At 40.4% G+C, this 19,972-nt stretch overlaps 1 protein-coding gene across 4 annotated transcripts in view; it reads left to right on the forward strand.

Moving 5' to 3' along the window:
* The first annotated feature begins 627 nt into the window (after positions 1 to 627).
* tsen2 (TSEN2 tRNA splicing endonuclease subunit) overlaps positions 628 to 19,972 on the forward strand; it is a 27,059-nt gene continuing 7,714 nt past the window's right edge. Inside the window, exons 1-8 of one of the 4 annotated variants that reach the window (XM_048606591.1) lie at positions 628 to 922; positions 2,211 to 2,442; positions 5,409 to 5,490; positions 11,573 to 11,612; positions 15,116 to 15,635; positions 17,362 to 17,439; positions 17,937 to 17,987; positions 19,082 to 19,220. In XM_048606591.1, coding sequence (XP_048462548.1) covers positions 2,254 to 2,442; positions 5,409 to 5,490; positions 11,573 to 11,612; positions 15,116 to 15,635; positions 17,362 to 17,439; positions 17,937 to 17,987; positions 19,082 to 19,220 — 1,099 coding nt within the window. In that variant the 5' untranslated portion in view covers positions 628 to 922; positions 2,211 to 2,253. Of the gene's footprint in view, positions 923 to 952; positions 1,084 to 2,210; positions 2,443 to 5,408; positions 5,491 to 9,392; positions 9,504 to 11,572; positions 11,613 to 15,115; positions 15,636 to 17,361; positions 17,440 to 17,936; positions 17,988 to 19,081; positions 19,221 to 19,972 lie in introns of those variants that run through there. The other 3 variants (XM_048606589.1, XM_048606590.1, XM_048606592.1) reach the window with 3 other exon arrangements.

Here is a 19,972-nt window from a genome sequence, read left to right on the forward strand (position 1 = left end):
TGTTATCTCAACAATACAGCAGCATCTTTTTCTGAAGAAGGGTCCCGACCCGAAACATCAGATTTCCTGCTCCTCTGATGCTGCCTGGCCTGCTGTGTTCCTCCAGCTCCACACTGTGTTATCTCTGACTCCAGCATCGGCAGTTCTTACTATCTCTGAGGAAGTTATGATAAAGCTATGTAAAACACACATTCAGCATCACCTGAAGTATTTTCAGAAAGGACATACTAGCGTTAGACAGGATGCAGAAAAGATCCATGAGAATGGTTTTGGAGTGAGAAACTTTGATCAAATAGGTAGCTATTGGAGGAGCTGTGGCTGCTTTCTTATGGTTTTTAAAATCATGTGGGGTCTAGCCAGAGTAGGTGTTTTGCTGGCAGGACTTCAAGAAAGAGGACTGTACTTTGATTGGCAAAGGAAATAATTAGGGAAATGGGATAAACACTTTAAGCACCAGGCGGTTAGAATCTAGGATGTATGGTAGAAGCAGATTCCCCTGGCTTTCAAAAAAATAATTGAATTGTTACATGAAAGAAAAAGAATTGCATGAGGTTAATTGTTTTAGCTGGGAGCTGGCAGGGCTTAGCAGGCCGAATGGCCTGCTTCTGTGCAGTGCCAGTCTGATTCTTTCAAGAGTGCCAATCACCCTGTTTAAATATCATAGATGAGGCAAATAGGCAGTTTCCAAAAAGAATTTAAAAACTCAATTATGAAGGCATTCGTAAGTTATTTGCTAGGACAAATCTAATTTGTGTTTTCAATACATTAGACAAAGAAAGCTTCATTGCACAATTGATGAATGCTGTCGAGACACTTTATTGTGGAAACTCAATGGGAACGAAGAAACAGTAAGAGAGGGTTCGGTCGGTGATGTTTCTGAGTTGCACTGGCGGCTGATACTGTGTGCACGTTTGGAACGGCGGTGAGTATTCTGGTGGTTACAATGTAGCAATGTTTGTGCTTGTTGTGAATGGGCGCCTGGAGTATCGACTTTCCGAACGTCCCTGTAACAATTGTTGGAACTTTTATTTCCTTACATTGCGGCACTTCACAGCGTGCTGACCGGTTTGGCAGACCCTCACGGTGGGAGCAGGGGGGTGGGAATGAACGGGGCGGTGGGTAGCAGGGGGAACCGCGTGGCTGTGGAAAGCATGTGGGGAAAAAGGCGCAGAGGGGGAGAGAAATAGAAAGGGAAAGGTGGAAGGTATAATATACGCGGGCACAGTAGATACAGTGGGGTGAGGAAATGGCCAAAGTTATGGAAAGACCTACTGTAGAGGGGAAGTGAGGGACAGAAGAGGGATGGAGGAGTAATGGAGAACGACATTTTGGAGTTTTAGGGGAATTAATTGGATAGAAGTGGAGGGAGAACCTGTCGGTAGAAAAGACAGCCAATGCCTGGTTATCTTTGATTCCCTGAGATCTGTCTGCACATTGACAATTCCTGAAACCCCCCTCTTGGGTATAGTATAGCCCGATCATGATTCTCCATGACTGAATCTCAGTGGAGAGGATTGCAGGAGGAAGAAACCCCTTTTCATTGGCTGCAACTGTCTGTGACGTCTGTCTAGAGAGGATTTGAGTGGCAGACCAAGCATTGATGATAAAAATATATCTAGTATATTAACATTTGTTAAAATAGGTACTTTAACAGTTGTTTAAAACCTTGCTGGAGACACGCAGCATGGTGGCACTGTGGTTAGCACTGCTGCCTAATAGTACCAGGAACCTTGATTGCATTCCAGCCTTGGGTGGCTGCCTGAGTAGAGTTTGCACTTTCTGCCTGTGTCGGCATGGGTTTCCTCTGGATGCTCCAATTTCCTCCCACAGTCCAAAGATGAACAGGCTAGGTGGATTGACCATGGTAAATTGCTCTGTAGTGTCCATAGATGTGCAGGCTAGGTGGATTAGTCATGGAAAACGCAGGGTTGTAGGGACAGGGTGGACGTCTGAGTCTGTGTGGGATGTTCTTCAGCAGGTCAGTGCAGACTCAATGGGCCACATGGCCTCTTTCTGTACTGTAGGTATTCTATATACATGGCTTTTAAGATCTGAAATGATTCATTATAAATTAGCAGTGATACCTTCCAACAGAATTGTGTTTGGCATTTATCTTACTCGAAACTTCAGAGAATTTAGTAACTGGCTGAGCTGCTCAGTAATTGTTTACCCATGTAAAACCCTTAACTTCTGAATATTTTAATTTGAAGCAACCATCCTGTCTGAAATTACTTCAAAGGAATCTTTGGTGCTATGGCAGAAGCAAACTTTTGTGCACCAAAAAGAAAGAGAAGAGTGTATGAATCTTACGAAGCTCCTTATCCTGTGCCGTTAACACAAGAAGAATCAAATGCACATGAACAAGAACATTATTACGCAGAAATTATGAATAACAATGTAATTGTGAGGAACCCAGACAATATGCAAGCCCTGTATGGAAAGGTATTTTAGGATCATTGCTTTTTCTCATTTATTTTAATGACTTGAACTTGGCGTTACAGGGCACAATTTCAAAGTTGGCATATGACACGCAACTTGTATAGTAAACAATGAAGAAGATAGATAGCCAGGAGAGGACATAGACTGCAGGTGGAATGTGAAAACATGTCAGATGTAGGTAGGTGGTTCATTTTGATAGGAAGAATCAGGTAAGATAATACAAGCCAAGCTGTACAGTTTTAAAGGCTGATGCAAGAAAATAAAATATTGAAGGATTTCACAAAGAGTTCATTGAATATGCCAGGACAGACTAACAATTCAGTTAATAAAGCATATGAGATCCCAGACTTTGTAAATTGATGCATTGAGTACAAAAGTTAGGAACCTTTATAGGTTCCAACTGCAGGATTGTGTTTAATTCTGGGCACTATACATTAGGAAGAATGCAAAGATTTGAGAGGATGGCCAACTTAATGTTTTTCTTTTGTTATTCATTGATAGGATGTTTGAGTCCTCATTACCAATCCATAATGCCTTTGAGAAAGTGCAGATGAGTCACTGTCTTCAACTGGTGCAGTCCCTTCCATTACTTAGCTGATGACTGAGAGTAGACTTTGGGGGTAATTGGCCAGGTTGGAGCTGTCCTGCTTTGTGTGGACAGGGAATATCTGGGAAATTTTCCACATTGTCAGGTTTATTCCAGTATTGTAGCTGTATTGGAACAGCTTGACTAGGGATGCAGCTAATTCTGGAGCTCAAGGCTTCAGTACTATTGTTGGAACGTTGTCAGGACCTATAGCTTTTACAGAGTCCAGTACCTTCATCTGTTTCTTGATATCATATGGCGTGAATCAGACTGACTGTGACACAGTCAAGAGGATGCCGAGACGGATCATCCACTCAGCACTTCTGGCTGAACACAGTTTCAAATGCAAACAAAAACAGAAGTTGCTGGAAAATGTCAGCAGGTTTGGCAACATCTGTGGAGAGAAATCAATTAATGTTTTGTGTCCAGTGACCCTTCTTCAGAGCAGTTTCAATTGCTTCAGCCTTATCTTTTGTACCTGTGTGTTGGCCTCTACCCTTTTTAAAGATGAGGATATTTGTGGAGCCTTCTCCTCCAGTGAGTCGTTTCATTGTCCACCACCATTCACAACTGGATGTGACAGGACTGCAGAACTTAGATCTGATCCATTGGTTCTGGGATCACTTTGATTATTGTATGCTGCTTCTGCCGTTTTGCATCAAGTAGTCCTGTGTTGTAACTTCATCGTATGTATGCCTGGTGCTGCTTCTGGCAGGTGCTACTGCACTTTTCATTGAACTAGGTTTGATCTCCAGGCTTGATGTTAATAGCCAGGATATGCCAGGCCATGAGGTTACAGATTGTGGTTAAATAAAATGCTGCTACTGATGGCCCACAGTGCCTCACAGATGCCTAGTTTTGTTCTGTGAGATCTGGCTATCACCTATCACACTTAACACAATTGCCACACAAGATAATGGAGTAAAAATGAAACTTTACCTCCACAAAGTCTGTGCAGTGGTCACTTTTATTGATAGTGGCAACGGCAGATGCATCTGCAACAGATAGATTGACACCAGATGATTCATTTGGTTTCATTCCTTTCTTTAGATTTTTTAATGGTTTGAGGGTGGCTTTCTAGACCATTTCAGAGAGCAATTAAGAAGCAACCACATTGCTGTGGGTCTAGAATCACATGTAGCTAGACCAGTTAAGGATTGCAGATTTCCTTCTCTAAGGGTATTAGTGAACTTGAATAAAAACCGAAAGAACTGTGGATGCTGTAAATCAGGAACAAAAACAAAGTTTCTGGAAAAGCTCAGCAGGTCTGGCAGCATCTGTGAAGGAAAAAAACAGAGTTAATGTTTCGGGTCCGGTGACCGTTCCTCAGAACAGGAAGGATCTGAGGAAGGATCACTGGACCTGAAACGTTAACTCTGTTTGTCCTTCACAGATGCTGCCAGACCTGCTGAGCTTTTCCAGCAACTTTGTTTTTGTATTAGTGAACCTGATTGGCTTTTACAGCAATCATTAAGGGTTTTGTGATTATCATTAGACAAACTTTTTATTTCCAGTTTATTTTCTTGAATTTAACTTTCACCAGCTGCAGTGGTTGGATTTGACTCTGTGTTTCTGGAGCAGTAGCCTGGGTCGCTGGGTTACTAGTCCAGGGGCTACACCACTGTCTCCCCTTTTTTGTTGTTTACTCGTGGGATGTGAGTGTGATGGGTGACCAGCATTTATTGCCCATCCCCAGTTGCCCTTGAGAAGGTGGTGGTGATGCTGCCTTCTTGAACCACTGCAGGCCATGTGCTGTAGCTAGACCCACAATGCCCTTAGGGGGGAATTCCAGAATTTTGACCCAGGGACAGGAAGGAATGGTGATATATTTCCAAGTCAGGATGATGAGTGGCTTGGAGAGGGACTTGCAGGTGGTGGTGTTCCATTACTAGAATGGTTCCAGAGATGTGGAATAATAGTTAATAGAGGCTAGATTTTCTCGTTAGAACTGTGAAGGTTGAGAGAGGAATAGGTATGTTTATTATCATAAAGAGTTCAGACAGAGTATGAGGAGAAACTGTTTCCAATGGCTTATGAGTTGGAAAGCAGAGAGTACAGATTTAAATTCATTTGCAAATATCTGGCAGCAACATGATGGAAAATCTTTTTAGGCACAGTGAGTAGGATTTGTAGTGCACTGTCTGATAGGACAGTCGATGCAGTCAATACAGATTCAATCACAGCTTTCAAAAGGAAATTGAATTAATACTTGAAGGAGAACAAGAATTGCAAGGATACAAGTAAAGAGAAGAGGGGTTGGACTAACTGGATACAAACTGGCCTGTCTCGTTTTACTATATTATAACAGCATGGTCTTTGTTTAACTGTCGAAATCAAAAGTTTGGTAATGTTGAAAATCTCGTTAAATTTCTTCTGTTTAAAGGGTTATTTTGGAAAAGGGGTGTTGTCGAGAAGCCGACCAGATTACAATATTTCAGACCCCGCTTTAGCTGCCAAATGGAAAGGTAAGGATCTTCTTTAACCACTTATTGGCCTTTTGTTTCATCTGTCATTTATAAATGATTATTTGCAAATTGTCCTTTACTGAACACCCACAGTGAATAGTAACCACTTGAATTCAATTTGGCATCAGGTTAGTTGCACTCAGTACCAGTAAGAGATCTGTTTTATCAAAAAAAAATGTTTCATTTGTTCCTTCCACTTCTGCCTACCCCATTTCAATGGTGTCTGTGGGACAAGAAGCTGTACTTATTCTAGGTTAGTTCTTTGAGTTAGTGGTTAGGTGGGGCTGATATATAATATAAGTGATGAAGGTTTCAAACACCAGTTGAAGAACTGTTAGGAGACTGGCATTGCTACCGTGAGGGAGGTCTCCCCAAATTAAGTGCTACTAGGCCCTTGTTCAGTCAGCATCAGATCCTCCCCAGAAATGGGACTTAGGAGGTGGAAGTCCCACCTTCCAAAAGCTTCCACGTAATTGGAGTCCATCAGTGCCACCAGGAGCAGTGGCTGCTGCCAGTAATACTCTAAGGACATTTAGAGGGATCATTGTTGGACCTCCACATGTGGGTCCTTCCCCACTTCCCTTGCATCCCACATTTTAAAACATTTCCCCCCCACCCCATCCCCAAACTGGTTTTTTGTTTGGCAACTTTTAAGGGCAGGCTAGTTTCTTGTATGCAGAACTGAAGAAATCAAATCAAATATCACAGGCTTTAAAGTAGGTTAATGCATCTAAAACATCACAAAATGTTTACCTATTTGGCCTTCTCAAGTTTTATTCATGTCTGGCATTATAAGGTTTAGTTCAGTGTCAGTTTACAATTCCCAGATTTCCAATATAAATATTTGGACTTAATCTGTAAAACCTGAATAATAGCTAGTTCAAAATGCCAGTATGCTATCTCAAAGGAAAGTGAGAACCATTGAAACTGTTTGTTTTCGGACAATGAGAACATTCGACATATTTGATTATAGGTTAAACCCAGACTTCAATAATGATTTCCTACTAGCTCAATATAACAACCAGCCAGCAAATTTGTTGTGAACTGCCATACCAAGAAATTGTTTAACTTTTAAGCTTGTAGCTTTGATTAGAGATTCTGGGAAGCTAATTCACAACTTGTGGAAAGGTTAATCCAGAGCCAACTGAGACAACAGGAACAGGAAAGGTAGATAGTACTTGATATCTATTAGTCACAGTGAGTGAGAGACTGCTAACTTGTGATTGGACCATAAGATACAGGAGCAGAATTAGGTCATTTGGCCCATCTGGTCTGTAGCATCTTTAGATCATTCTCCCACATTCTCCCTGTAATCCTTGATTCCTTTACTGCAATTCTCTCCCTACGGGCATCATGGGTCAACCTACAGCAAGCGGACTTCAGTGGCTCAAGAGGCTGCTCACAACTAGCTTTTCAAGGGCAACTAGTATGACAATGCTGTCACTTTAAAAAGGTTATTTTGCCTTTGGTTTTTTTTGAAGCGAGATTGTAAAAGCAGAGGTGCAGAAGAGTCTAGGGAGTAGTTTAACAAAGGAAGGGGTGTGGCCAGTTCTCCCAGTTCAGGTTTTATCTTGTTTTTTTAGCTGTAGCAGTCACAAGATATTTTGAGTACCAGAAATGTTGCAAGCTTCAGTAAAGGATTCCTCTGACCTCTGAAATCTCTCTCTAGATGTTGTTCCCTCCTGCCTGTAAGAATCTGAATTTGAATTTATCTTTTTGCTGAGGGTTGTGTTTATGGGATGTTACTATATTGGAACAGTTAATTAGTTAGGTTCCTGTATCTGGTCAGTTAGGTTTTCCAATAGTTAAATTACTCTAAAATCTGCTTTCTTTTGTTCATGTTTCAACTATAGTGGTTAAATAAATCTTGTTTTGCTTAAAGCCGTGTGGCTTGACCAGTTGCATAACACCTGGAACTCCCACCACATATTTGGACTCGATGTCAAATTTTAGAGAACGATTAAATAGAGTGGGGGAGTTGACTAGACAGCATTTAAAAATACCACAGTATATCTTGAAACAGGAAGCAGACAATAAATCAAAAACTCTCAATTTTGCTAACAGAGATAAAAGTGTTAGTGTTACTTCCAGTGATAGGTGTACCTTTTAAAAGTAAGGTTTAGTGGACCTTATCAAATCGAAAGGAGATTGAGTGAGGTGAATTATTTGATAAGGACTCCAGATAGAAAGAAATCTCACAGAATGTGTCATGTGAATATGCTCAAAAGGTAGTTTGATAGGGAAGGAAAGCAGAAGGACAATGTGTTATTGGTTACAACACAGTAAAGAACCAAATTCAGATGATTCTGAATTGGAAATACCTCAAATTAAATTGGACAATGAGGAAGTTCTGAAAAATTGGGATAAATTATTGAGTTACCTTCCAGAGTAAAATTGAAATGATCCGAAAAAGTTATTACTATCGCATGGGGCATTATGTGGGCATAAGCAGGGAAGTACTAATTTAATTGTGCATGATGTAGGTATAGGAAATGCTGTTGCAGTTAGGTAACCTCCTTACAGAAACCGAAAGAACTGCAGATGTTGTAAATCAGGAACAAAAACAGAAGTTCCTGGAAAAGCTCAGCAGGTCTGGCAGCATCTGTGAAGAAAAATTCAGAGATAACATTTCAGGTCCGGTGACCCTTCCTCAGAACTAATGGTAGCTGGGAAAATGTTGTTTTATATGCAGAAAACATGGTGGGGATGGGGTAGGGCGTAAATGATAGGATACAACCCAAAGAGAGAGAAGAGCAGTTGGATTGACGAAGCACTCAGTATCGAGTTCAATAATTTTAGGGTCTAAACTCTCCCACGTCCTAGCCCCCTACCCCACACACCAGGTCTGGTTACCACATAGCCTGCTATTACACACCATCTATTGTTAGTCAGTAACAGTCCCCATTAACAACTATTCACCCTCCTAACCAGCTCGTTATCAACTCCTTCGTCTATCCAACTGCTCTTCTCTCTCTTCAGGCTCTATCGTATCGTTTACTCCCTACCCTATCCCCCTCCCTGTTTTCTGCATATAAACTGACGTATTTCCCAGCAACCATCACCGGATGGATCCGAAACGTTAACTTTGATTGTTTTTCTTCACAGATGCTGCCAGATCTGCTGACCTTTTCCAGCAACTTCTGTTTTTGTTAACATCCTTGTAGATTTAACCTGCTAAAGTTGACATAGGTTCAAAAAAAGATTGATCGCATGTTCCAAGACAACATAATCCAAGTGAGTTGCAGAGACTGGAGCTCACCCATAATAATAGAGCCAAAACCAGATGGTAACCAACAATTATATGTAGACTATTGCAAAGTCAATGCAGTCACAGAGTCTGATTCATGTCCAATTCCATGTTTGGAAGACCGTGTTGAGAAGGTGGGACAAGCAACTTAGAAATATAAGTTGGACTTACTCCGAGGATACTGGCAGGTACCTTTATCCGAAAGAGTGAAGACAGTTTCAGCTTTCGTGACACCGAATGAGCTGTATCAATTTAAAGTCATGCCATTTGGTATGAAAAATGTGCTCGCCACATTTCAAAGACTAACCAATAAAGTCATTTCTGGATTACCCAGTTGTTCGGTGGCAGGGGTAAACAGACTGAAATAGAATGTAGTAGTGAATGACTCTAAGCATGCAAACAATGTAGTGTATATAGTGTACTAATAGATAAAGCTAAGGCATTTAAATTGAAACCATCTATGTATATTGATGGTTCATTTTTTTAAGTGGGGAGGTGTGACAATGCTGTCACTTTAAAAAGATTATTTTGTCCTGGGTTTTTTTTGAAGAGAGGTTGTAAACGCAGAGGTGCAAAAGAGTCTAAGGAGTAACAGTTTAACAACGGAAGGGGAGTGGCCTGTTCTCCCAGTTAAGGCTCCTTCTACTTTTTTTTTAAGCTGTAGCAGTCACAAGATGTTTTGAGTACCGGAAGTGTTGCAAGCTTCGGTAAAGGATTCTTCTGACTTTCTCTGAAATATCTCTCTGGATGTTATTCCCTCCTGCCTGTAAGAATCTGTGTTTGAATTTACCTATTTCCTAAGGGGTGTGTTTATTGGAGCAGTTAATTAGTTAAGTTGCTATATCGGGTAGGTTAGGTTTTCCAATTGTTAAGTTCCTCTAAATTCCACTCTCTTTTGTTCATGTTTCAACTGTATTGTTTAAATACATGACAACAAGGTGCAGGGCTGGATGAACACAGCAGGCCAAGCAGCATCATAGGAGCAAAAAGGCTGACGTTTCGGGCCTAGACCCTTCATCAGAAAAGGGGGAGGGGAAGGGGGTTCTGAAATAAATAGGGAGAGAGTGGGAGGCGGATAGAAGATGGATAGGTGGAGAGGAAACAAACAGGTCGAAGAGGCGGGGATGGAGCCAGTAAAGGTGAGTGTAGGTGGGGATTTAGGGAGGGGATAGGTCAGTCCAGGGAGGACGGACAGGTCAAGGGGGCGGGATGAGGTTAGTCGGTAGGAGATGGGGGTGCGGCTTGAGGTGGGAGGAGGGGATAGGTGGGAGGAAGAACAGGTTAGGGAGGCAGGGACGAGCTGGACTGGTCTCTCCCTATTTATTTCAGAACCCCCTTCCCCTCCCCCTTTTCTGATGAAGGGTCTAGGCCCGAAACGTCAGCCTTTCTGCTCCTATGATGCTGCTTGGCCTGCTGTGTTCATCCAGCTCTGCACCTTGTTGTCTCGGATTCTCCAGCATCTGCAGTTTCTACTATCTCTCATTCAATTGTTTAAATACATTTTGTTTTGCTTAAAGCCAAGTAGTCCGACCAGTTGCATCAGACCTGGCACATTCACTTCACATCTGCCTTTACAATAAGAAAAAGTTAGGGTGTGGGCTACCTTCTTAAAATATTTTGAGGGAGTCTGGCCAGATCCATAACACTAGGGGTGGGCAATAAATGCTGGCCAGCCAGCGATGTCCACAAGTGAATTATAAAAAGAGCAAGAGCCTATCTACCTCTGTCTTAAATACACTCAATGACCTAGCCTCTACAGTCTTCTGTGGCAATGAGTTCCATAGATTAACCACCCTCAGGCTGAAGAAATTCCTCCTCATCTCAGTTCTAAAGGGTCATCCCTTCACCCTCAGGCTGTGCCCTTGGGTCCTAGTCTCTTCAGCTAGTAGGAACTTTTCCACATCCACTCTATCCAGGCCTCTCAGTGTTCTGTAAGTTTCAATGAGTTTCATCCTTCTAATTTTCATCGAGGAGAGACCCAAAGTCCTCAACCACTCCTAATGTGAACTAGCCCTTTATCTCCAGGTTCATTCTTGTAAACCTCCTCTGAACCCCCTGCAGGGCCAACACATCCATCCTTAAAAATGGGGCCTAGAACTGTTCACAATATTTCAAATGCGGTTTGACCAGGACCTTATACAGCCTTAGCAGTACATCCCTGATTTGGTATACTTGCCCTGTTTGAAATAAATGCTAACACTTCATTTGCCTTCCGAACTACCAATTGAACCTGCATGTTCACGTTAAGAGAATCCTAACCTCGGACTCCTAAGTCCCTTTGATGCTTCAGATTTCTGAAGCCTTTCCCCATTTAGAAAATAGTCTACGCCACTTTTCTTCCTTCCAAAGTGCATAACCTCACACTTTCCCAAATTGAATTCCAAGTACCACTTATTTGCCCACTCTCCGAGCATGTCCAGGTCCTTCTGCAGCCTCCCCACTTCCTCAACACTACCTCTCTGCACCTGTCTTTGTGTCATCTGCAAATTTAGCAACAAATATCCAGATCAGGCTTTCATTTAACTAAATATTGGGTAATAAATGCATTCACAATCTATAGGACACAGTGGACATTTGCCTTAAAGAATGGCTGCTAATGCTAAATTTGAGAGAATATTTCCTGTAAACATATGCATTTGTCAGAGCAGCAGTAATCTTAGTTGGCTATGTATGTCTTACAAAGAGGAAGACAAATTACACTTAAACTTATGTTCTTTAGTACATATTGGAAGCAAAGAAGTTTTGTCAAATAATTTAATAAAATGTATAGTACCATTGGTTATGATTTACACAACTGATGAAATGCATTCATTTTATTCTTTTGGTTGTTTGTAGATGCCAATCTTCTGCATATGCCCATAATTTCATCAACAAAGTAAGTCTGGGCCTGTCATTACAATTTTAGCATGTGATTCAGTATTCTTGTTCCACTTAAAATCTTTATCAGCTACTGCTTTGCTTTTTATTGTTTTGGAAGTCATTTTCATTTGTTGCAATTCAGCTCTACAACGCCCTAAATAAATTTCATTACTGTTGACCAATTTTTTTTTTTAACCTCTTGCCAATCACTTGTATGTTTTGTAAGGAGAATAAAACAGTTTGTGAAAATAGTGGCTGGAGAGAATGTATCATATATGAAAAGTAGAATGTTTAATGTCGTTAAGTTGGCACGGTGTAGGTTAAACAGATTTTGGGAGGGTTGCCCTTTGATATGTGAAATTTTAGTTTATATGCAGGATTTTTATTTTAACTATTTTTTCCCCATTTCGAGTTTCAATGTTATCAAAGTGTATGTCGTGTTTACTTGCATCCGAAGAAGAGTCATGAGACTCAAAATGTTAACTCTGTTTTCACTCCACAGATGCTGCCATACCTGCTGAGTTTCTCCAGCAATTTCTGTCTTTGTTTCAGATCTCCATCTCTAAATTTTTGTTTTATTTTTATATATGGTTTGGAGGCAGTTGTCTGTACGTATGCTCACAACACAGTGTTCTATTGCCCTCATCACTTCTCCCAGAAACACAATTGCCCCACTGTTGGAATGCCTGTCTGACTTAATATCACAGTTGAGCCAATTAAGCTCCTGTTGCTGAATATTGGGATAATGAAAACATTAATCCCCATTGCTTCTTCCCAGTTTACTCACCGAGGCTGCCGTAGGTAGTCTGCAACTCCGTTTTGAAATTCCTATTCTTCCAAATTAATTTTCAATATGCAACTATCTCTACCCTTCAGCACTTTCAAAATAGCCAAACCTGTAATCCCCTTTTTTTCACCTCCGTACCTGATTTCTGTAACAGTTTTCTTATTGATCTCAAAGCTGTACCTTTTATTTTATTCATTCATGGGATGTGGGCACAGCCAGCATTTATTGTCCATCCCTAATTGCCCAGAGGGCAGTTAAGAGACACCCACATTGCTGTGGGTCTGCAGTCACATGTAAGCCAGACCAGGTAGGAATGGCAGATTTCCTTCCCTGAAGGACATTAGTGAACTAGATAACACAGTGTGGAGCTGGAGGAACACAGCAGGCCAGGCAGCATCAGAGGAGCAGGAAAGTTGACGTTTCGGGTCGGGACCCTTATTCAGAACAAGGGTCTTTCTGAAGAAGGGTTGTCAACTTTCTTGTTCCTCTGATGCTGCCTGGCCGCCTGTTTTCCTCCAGCTCCACACTGTGTTATCTCTTACTCCATCATCGGCAGTTCTTTCTAGCTCTTAGTAAACTAGATAGTTAATTTTCCCCTGACAATCAGCAATGGTTTCATAGTCGTCATTAGACTCTTATTCCCAGATTATTATTGAATTCAAATTCCACTGTCTGCCATGGCGGGATTTGAACCCAGATCCCCAAAATATTACCCGTGTCTCGGGAGTAAAAGTCTATCTATTAACTATCACTAGATTGATAGTCCAGTGATAATATCATTAGGCCATTGACCGATATAGTGATTGGAATCAGGTTGACCTCGTTGACTTTGTAGTCAATGATTGGTGCTGTTAACCTGGGCCAATCAGGAAAGCCCTGGCTGACCAATATAATCAGGAGATTTAGAATTCCTCAGTTCAGGGGCCAATGTACTATACACATGTAAATAAAGAGTGACTCAGATACTGGCCTGCATGCTGTTATTTCACTTGTTCTGCGTAAACTCCAACTTGTTTGTATCCTGTCTGGAGTATATTCCACTCACTAATTACTCTATTCAGTGACAAACTGCAGGTTCTCTACTAGGCAGCACCTCACTTTCAAATCACATTCCTGTTTTATAAATCGCTTCAACTGTTTGATCCACTGTCCTGTCTACAAATATTGCAGCCCTTTTCTCCACTAACTAGTCTTCTGTGTATTCTAGTCCCTCCATTCTGTCAGAGCAGGAGGCCTCTCGAGCTTCTCAGCTCGATTTTGTAGAATCTTGCAGAGCACAAGAAGGCCATTTGGCCCATCGTGCCTGTGCAGGATCTTTTGAAAGAGATACTGCTTGGCCCCACTCTCCAATTTTGACTCCATTGCATTGCAGTTTGCTCCTTGTCAAGCCTTTATCCAATTTCCTTATGAACATTACAGTTGAACATCCTTATCCCATCCCCCTTCCTAAATTTACCAACCCTTGTTTCCTCTTATCGTGCCTCTAAAAATATATTCAGTAACTATTTGTAGAAATCCTGACCTTTTGAAAGCAAGCTGGAATGAAAACCTGACTGATGGGTGCTTCAAGTATATTCTTATTTTGTTTCAGATTTCCAGCAATATGTTGTATTTTGTTGAAAGTCTACCTATTTGTTTGTGCCTTGGCCAACTTTTTTCATTTCTGCTTTGCATCCATTTTTTCACTATGAAATGCTTAGGGGATTCCTTTTAATTTAACTTTAAATGATAATACAAATTGAGCTTTGTTTTTGGTGTGAAATGTGATGAGATCTAAGTATTTAACTTACTTCTTTTAAGTACTTAATGTCTGGCTGAAGTAAAGTCCTCTTGGCTTTCCAACAAGGAGGAAATTTGGCATGTCCATATCGACTCTTACAAATTTTTATAGATGCACCACAGAAAGCATTCAATCCCGATGCATCATGATGTGGTATGGCAACTGCTGTGCCCAGGCCTGTTTAAAACTACAGAGAGTTGTGAACACATCGCAGTCCATTGTGCAAGCCAACCTTCCATCCACTGACTCCATCTGTACTTCTCACTGCCTTGGGAAGGCGGCTAACATCATCAAAGATCTCTCCTTCCCCAGTTATAATCTCTTACAACCTCTTTTGTCAGGCAGAAGATACAAAAGTTTAAACACATATACCAACAGATTCAAGAATAACTTCTTCCCCCCTGTTTAGACTTCTGAATGGACCTCTCAAATTTTAAACTTAGTTGTGATTTTGCTCTTTGTGCACCTTCTCTGCAGCCGTAACATTGTATTTGTCGCTCTGTTCTATTATCCTAATGCACTTTGTGCCCTGCCTGCATGCAAAACAAAACTTTTCACTGTACGTAGGTACGTGTGACAATAATAAATCAAATCAAATCAAGGAGCTGCAAGATGTTATGTGAAAGGGATAGGATGAATGGGTCTCGATCTTTTAATTTCTTTCTGTTCTTAGTGTCATGTCCAACCAGGATCACTCTACAATGGTGCAGTTCAGCACAGGATAGCACCATGCAGGACACTGCACAAATCAACTTGTTTCCATCAACCCAGTGCCATTTTACTGCTATTGTGCTGTATTGAGTACTTCTGTAAACTTCCAACACAAAGCAATCAGACCATTGAAGATATATTTTTAAAAGGAGTAGTTTGTATTTTTGAGGATAGCTTCCCTGGAAGTGTTATTGCTGGTACTCACTAACAAATCTTTGTTGTGTTTTCACTATCACCACAGGTTTCAGCACCATGTAGAGTGGGCGAAAAGTCTCCTGCAAGAACAAGGCCTAGAAGATGCTTTCATTGAGAAAATTTTGGAAGATTATACAAAACCAATAGAATTATCATGTGATAGAAGAAGCAGTGAATCTGGTGATCATTCACCAGAAATAAATATCAACTCCCAAGTCTACACAGCTAAAGAAGAATCTGGTGAAGGAGCTGAAAATATGCATAATGGAGAAAATCATTCTGTCAAAAGCACTCAAAATATGGCACATTGTTTGGAAGGTGATGCACTTTACAATCCTTTAGCAAGACCTGCAGACTGTGAAACAACTGAGAGGGAAGCTGGAACAGAAGTACACTGTCCCAGACATAATGATCTCATTATTCACTGTGGCTGCCAGTATCCAGATGATATGAATGAAGTTCTGCAGTACAATTCAATTAAAGATAACAAAATGTCCGTAGAACATGAATATGTTCTAGTGGTGGAAAACATACTACCATTTAATGATAAAGAATTGAGTAAAAAAGTGAGTATAATGTTTACAGAACTGTGTATTAGAATGCTCATCATGTGGCTGAAGCAGATTCAAACACTGCTAAAGGCATCGTGTCTATCTGTTGAAGAATTCCAGTACAGTACAATTAATTCAAACTAATCTGTTAAGTAGAAGTGAGTTGTCAATGTGGCAGTAATTTAACAATGAAATATAGCCATTATGTTGCTGTTATGACCCAAAGATCAATTGAATACAGCTTATTTCATATGGGATGTCTCAAACTCAATACTAAAAGCACTAATGCAAAATCCATTTTGAATAATCCAGGTAATTAGTACTGTACCTGCAATATTCCAAATTCCAAGCCACCGGATGCATTCATCTTCTCAAAAATCTTAACTTACTTTAAAATTTTTGTAGGTTTCCATTTTTATTTATCTGCTGAATCTCAAGATCTCCATCATTCTAGCTAAGAAATAGCTTGGCTCTTGATTCCTCTCATTAACGCTGAACAATCTAAAGTTGCCATTGACTTTATAAACCATAGGCTGCTATGGAATCAGCCATAGGGCTGCTCTCTCATTCGAGAGAGACGATTGGTCGTGGCTTAACCTGAGGGTCAGGATGCCTCAAAGGAGGGGAGATGTTGAGAAAGAGAGTTCTTCATTGTAACCTCACACAGTGTGGGAATTAAACTGATGCTGTTGACATCATTCTGTGTCTTAAGCTAGCTGAGCAAACTGACCCCCAACTGAACAATCTATAATATGAAGCAAAATCAGAAATTGCTGGGGAAACTCAGCGGGTCTAGCAACAACTGTGGAGAAAAAGAAGAGTCACTGGTCTTGAAACATTAACTCTGCTTTCTCTTCACCGATGTTGTCAGACCTGCTCCAGCAATTTCTGTTTGTTTTTTATTTCAGATCTTTAGCATTCGCAATTCTTTGTTTTAATCTATAAAATGATCTCAGCTCAGCTCTCCCTTCACGATTGTGGCACTTAATTGTTTCCAGTTCAGTAAGTACAATACAGCTGTATTCACAGGTTGCCTGTTAAGAGCCTTGTTGTTCATTTTTTGTCAAAATTAAACAGCCTTGCCACCAAATTGGGTTCCTGATATAATCGGATAACATTTCAAGTGATTCAGGAATACAGCTTTCAGACTCAGTATCATAATGTGCTGTTAATTCCATCTTCTGTATTTGAACCTAATTGTAGTTCGTAGAAACGTCCTACTCGGTGAAGGCTATGTTAAAACTTAAATTCTGCTGCAGCCGTAAAGTGTACATTTGAAAAGGCAAGAGTAAACCATTGAATCCTTTGAATCTGTTCCCTTATTCATTTAAATGATAGAAGGCATGTACTGAGTGGTAGCAAATTCATTAGATGCTCAGGATTATCCACGCTCAGTAGTAGTTTGCATTAGATAAGCATAATAGAATAAAGGAACACTCCTGAATTTGTAGAATGATAACTCCATAGTTAAGACTTCTGATTGAGGGCTACAGTGTGACTAAAGGGGCTTGTTTAATAGTTTCACCATAAATTGCACTTTAGTGTGCAGATTGGTATTGAGACCCTGTGGAATGTTCTGTGATAGCAAATTGCCTTGGGACTATAACTACATCTAATTATATTGCATTTTATTTCATTATCTAGCACTGTAATTTCATATGAGCACATACAAAACAAAGTAACTACAAGTGCTTCATTGAAAAAAATGGTTTGCACTCACCTTATGAATTGTTTTACTTAGCCTGAAGTAACAGAGAGATTAGTCTGCAAGAGGAACCCATTCAAAGTTTTTGAATATCTTCAACTCAGCTTGGAAGAGGTATGAAAGAGTTAGAAAATAAAAAAGACATGTAAACTTTAGTTTTTAACTAGTTAGTAAAGGTAGTTACATTTTTAATTAAAGTTTGGTGACTATGTAACTTGAATACACACAAATACCTATTGCTCAATTCAAAATATGTAAGATATGTTACAGAATAATATTTAATTATTTAATTGTTTGGTTAATGCAGCTGTTTAATCTTGTTACAACATGAACAATTTTTATATGTGAATGTATTGAATGATGCTGCATCATGTTGTTATCAAACGGTTATAAACTATCATTCTTTATATTTTTACAGTAATTTTTAGTTTAATACTTGTTAATTCATGGTTCTTAATATGGTTAAAACGTTTTTTTAACCATTAACAGAAGTTTTATTTAATTTAAGTTACATTTGCAATGTTACTGTTCCTGTTCCTGATAGATTACTAAAGTTAGACAAGCTCATAGCGCATGTATGTAAATTAATACCCAACTCTGTACTGTTTCAGGCCTTTTTCCTTGTCTATGCTTTAGGATGTTTAACCATTTATCATAATGAGGTGAGTTTTGTTTTGTGTTTCCCACTACATAAAAAATGATAAAACTGTCAATGGTTCAGCAACTTTATCAACTGAGCCATTAAACCGTGCAAATCAAGAAAATTCCTGATTCAATTTGCAGTCAATATTGAATGAGCTGATCTCCACTGGAGAAGTAATAGGAAATGTACAATTGGTCTTCGCAGCCCTGCATTAAGATTAAGACTCTTCCTCTTCCAAAAGTGTGCTAACTTATCCATTCTCCGCTTACAAACTCAACCCTGGGTGAAAGCATGTTTTGTACCCTGACAATTACTATCTGATTTTTGAAGATGAAAATAATGGGTGCATTGATTGAAACACCAGCATTTTTAGAAGTGTATCATCTGGTTTAATCCCTACTAAAAATACAGAGGTTATGTTTGGTAATGTCTGGTATATGCTAATGGTAGAGATAACAAGGTGTAGAGCTGGATGAACACAGCAGGTCAAGCAGCATCAGAGGAGCAGGAAGGCTGACGTTTCGGGCATAGACCCTTCTTCAGAAATGGGGGAGGGGAAGGGGGTTCTGAAATAAACAGGGAGAGAGGGGGAGGCGGATAGAAGATGGATAAAGGAGAAGATAGGTGGAGAGGACACAGACAGGTCAAAGAGGCGGGGAAGGAGCTGGTAAAGGTGAGTGTAGGTGGGGAGTTAGGGAGGGGATAGGTCAGTCCAGGGAGGATGGATAGGATGAGGCTAGTAGGTAGGATATGGGGGAGATGCTTGAGGTGGGAAGAAGGACAGGTTAGGGAGGTGGGGACAAGTTGGGCTGGCTTTGGGATGCAGTTGGGGGAGGGAAGATTTTGACGCTTGTGAAGTCCACATTGGTACCATTGGGCTATAGGGTTCCCAAGCAAAATATGAGGTGCTGTTCCTTCAACCTTCGGGTGGCAGTCCCCTCCCCCATTTCTGAAGAAGGGTCTAGGCCCGAAACATCAGCTTTCCTGCTCCTCTGATGCTGTTTGGCCTGCTGTGTTCATCCAGCTCTACACCTTGTTATCTCAGATTCTCCAGCATCTGCAGTTCCTACTATCTCTATATGATAATGGTGTTCTTTTTTTATTTCATTTCAGGAACCTCTGACTATTCTCAAATTATGGGAAATATTTAGTCTGATTCAACCTGGGTTTAAAACTAATTACATGGGTTATCACTACTTCCGAAGTAAAGGCTGGGTGCCAAAAACTGGACTGAAGTATGGAACAGATCTTTGTAAGTATTTCCTAGGCTTATGTTTTTACACCACCTTGCTTTGCCATCAGAAAATTGCTCAGGCAAAAAAGCAGAAGCATCATAAGTTAACCAAGTTGAATGGATGGGCCCAAAATGTCCTAGTTTAATTCTGTTTTGTACCATGTTGGCTAATCTTAAATAGGGCAACAGTGAAAGTTTTTCAGCTAGGGAGGGTAAAAGATTACTATCAAGTAACTCCTACTGAAAATATAATTTTGGTGTTAGGTAAGGAATTTCATAAGGCTAGACTGTGTTTTAATTCTCTTTGTATCAAATACCTTCTGGATGTAACAATGCCACACAACAGATTCTTGTGCAAAGTTAAAGCTCATGGAACAAATGGCCTCAGCATCTTGAGTACAGAATTAGCTGAGTAACTGTAAATAGAGAGTGAAAGTTTATGGATGTTCTTCATGCTGGAGGAAAGTTTGCAGAGTAGCTCTCTGACCACCAGGGGTCAGTATTTAAACCTTGGCTTTTCCTGATGTATACTAATGTTTCAGACATTGATGTGTTGGCCACAGTTTAAAAGTTTACCAATGGTACAGAACTTGGAAACACTGTAAACTATGTGGAAGATGATGTAAAGTCTCCAAAAGGCTTAGTTGAGTGATAGTAGGAACTGCAGATGCTGGAGAATCTGAGATAACAAGGTGTAGAGCTGGATGAACACAGCAGACCAAGCAGCATCAGAGGAGCAGGAAGGCTGACGTTTTGGGCCTAGACCCTTC

Source organism: Rhincodon typus, chromosome 16, assembly GCF_021869965.1.
Source record: "Rhincodon typus isolate 14 chromosome 16, sRhiTyp1.1, whole genome shotgun sequence".
NCBI lineage: Eukaryota > Metazoa > Chordata > Chondrichthyes > Orectolobiformes > Rhincodontidae > Rhincodon > Rhincodon typus.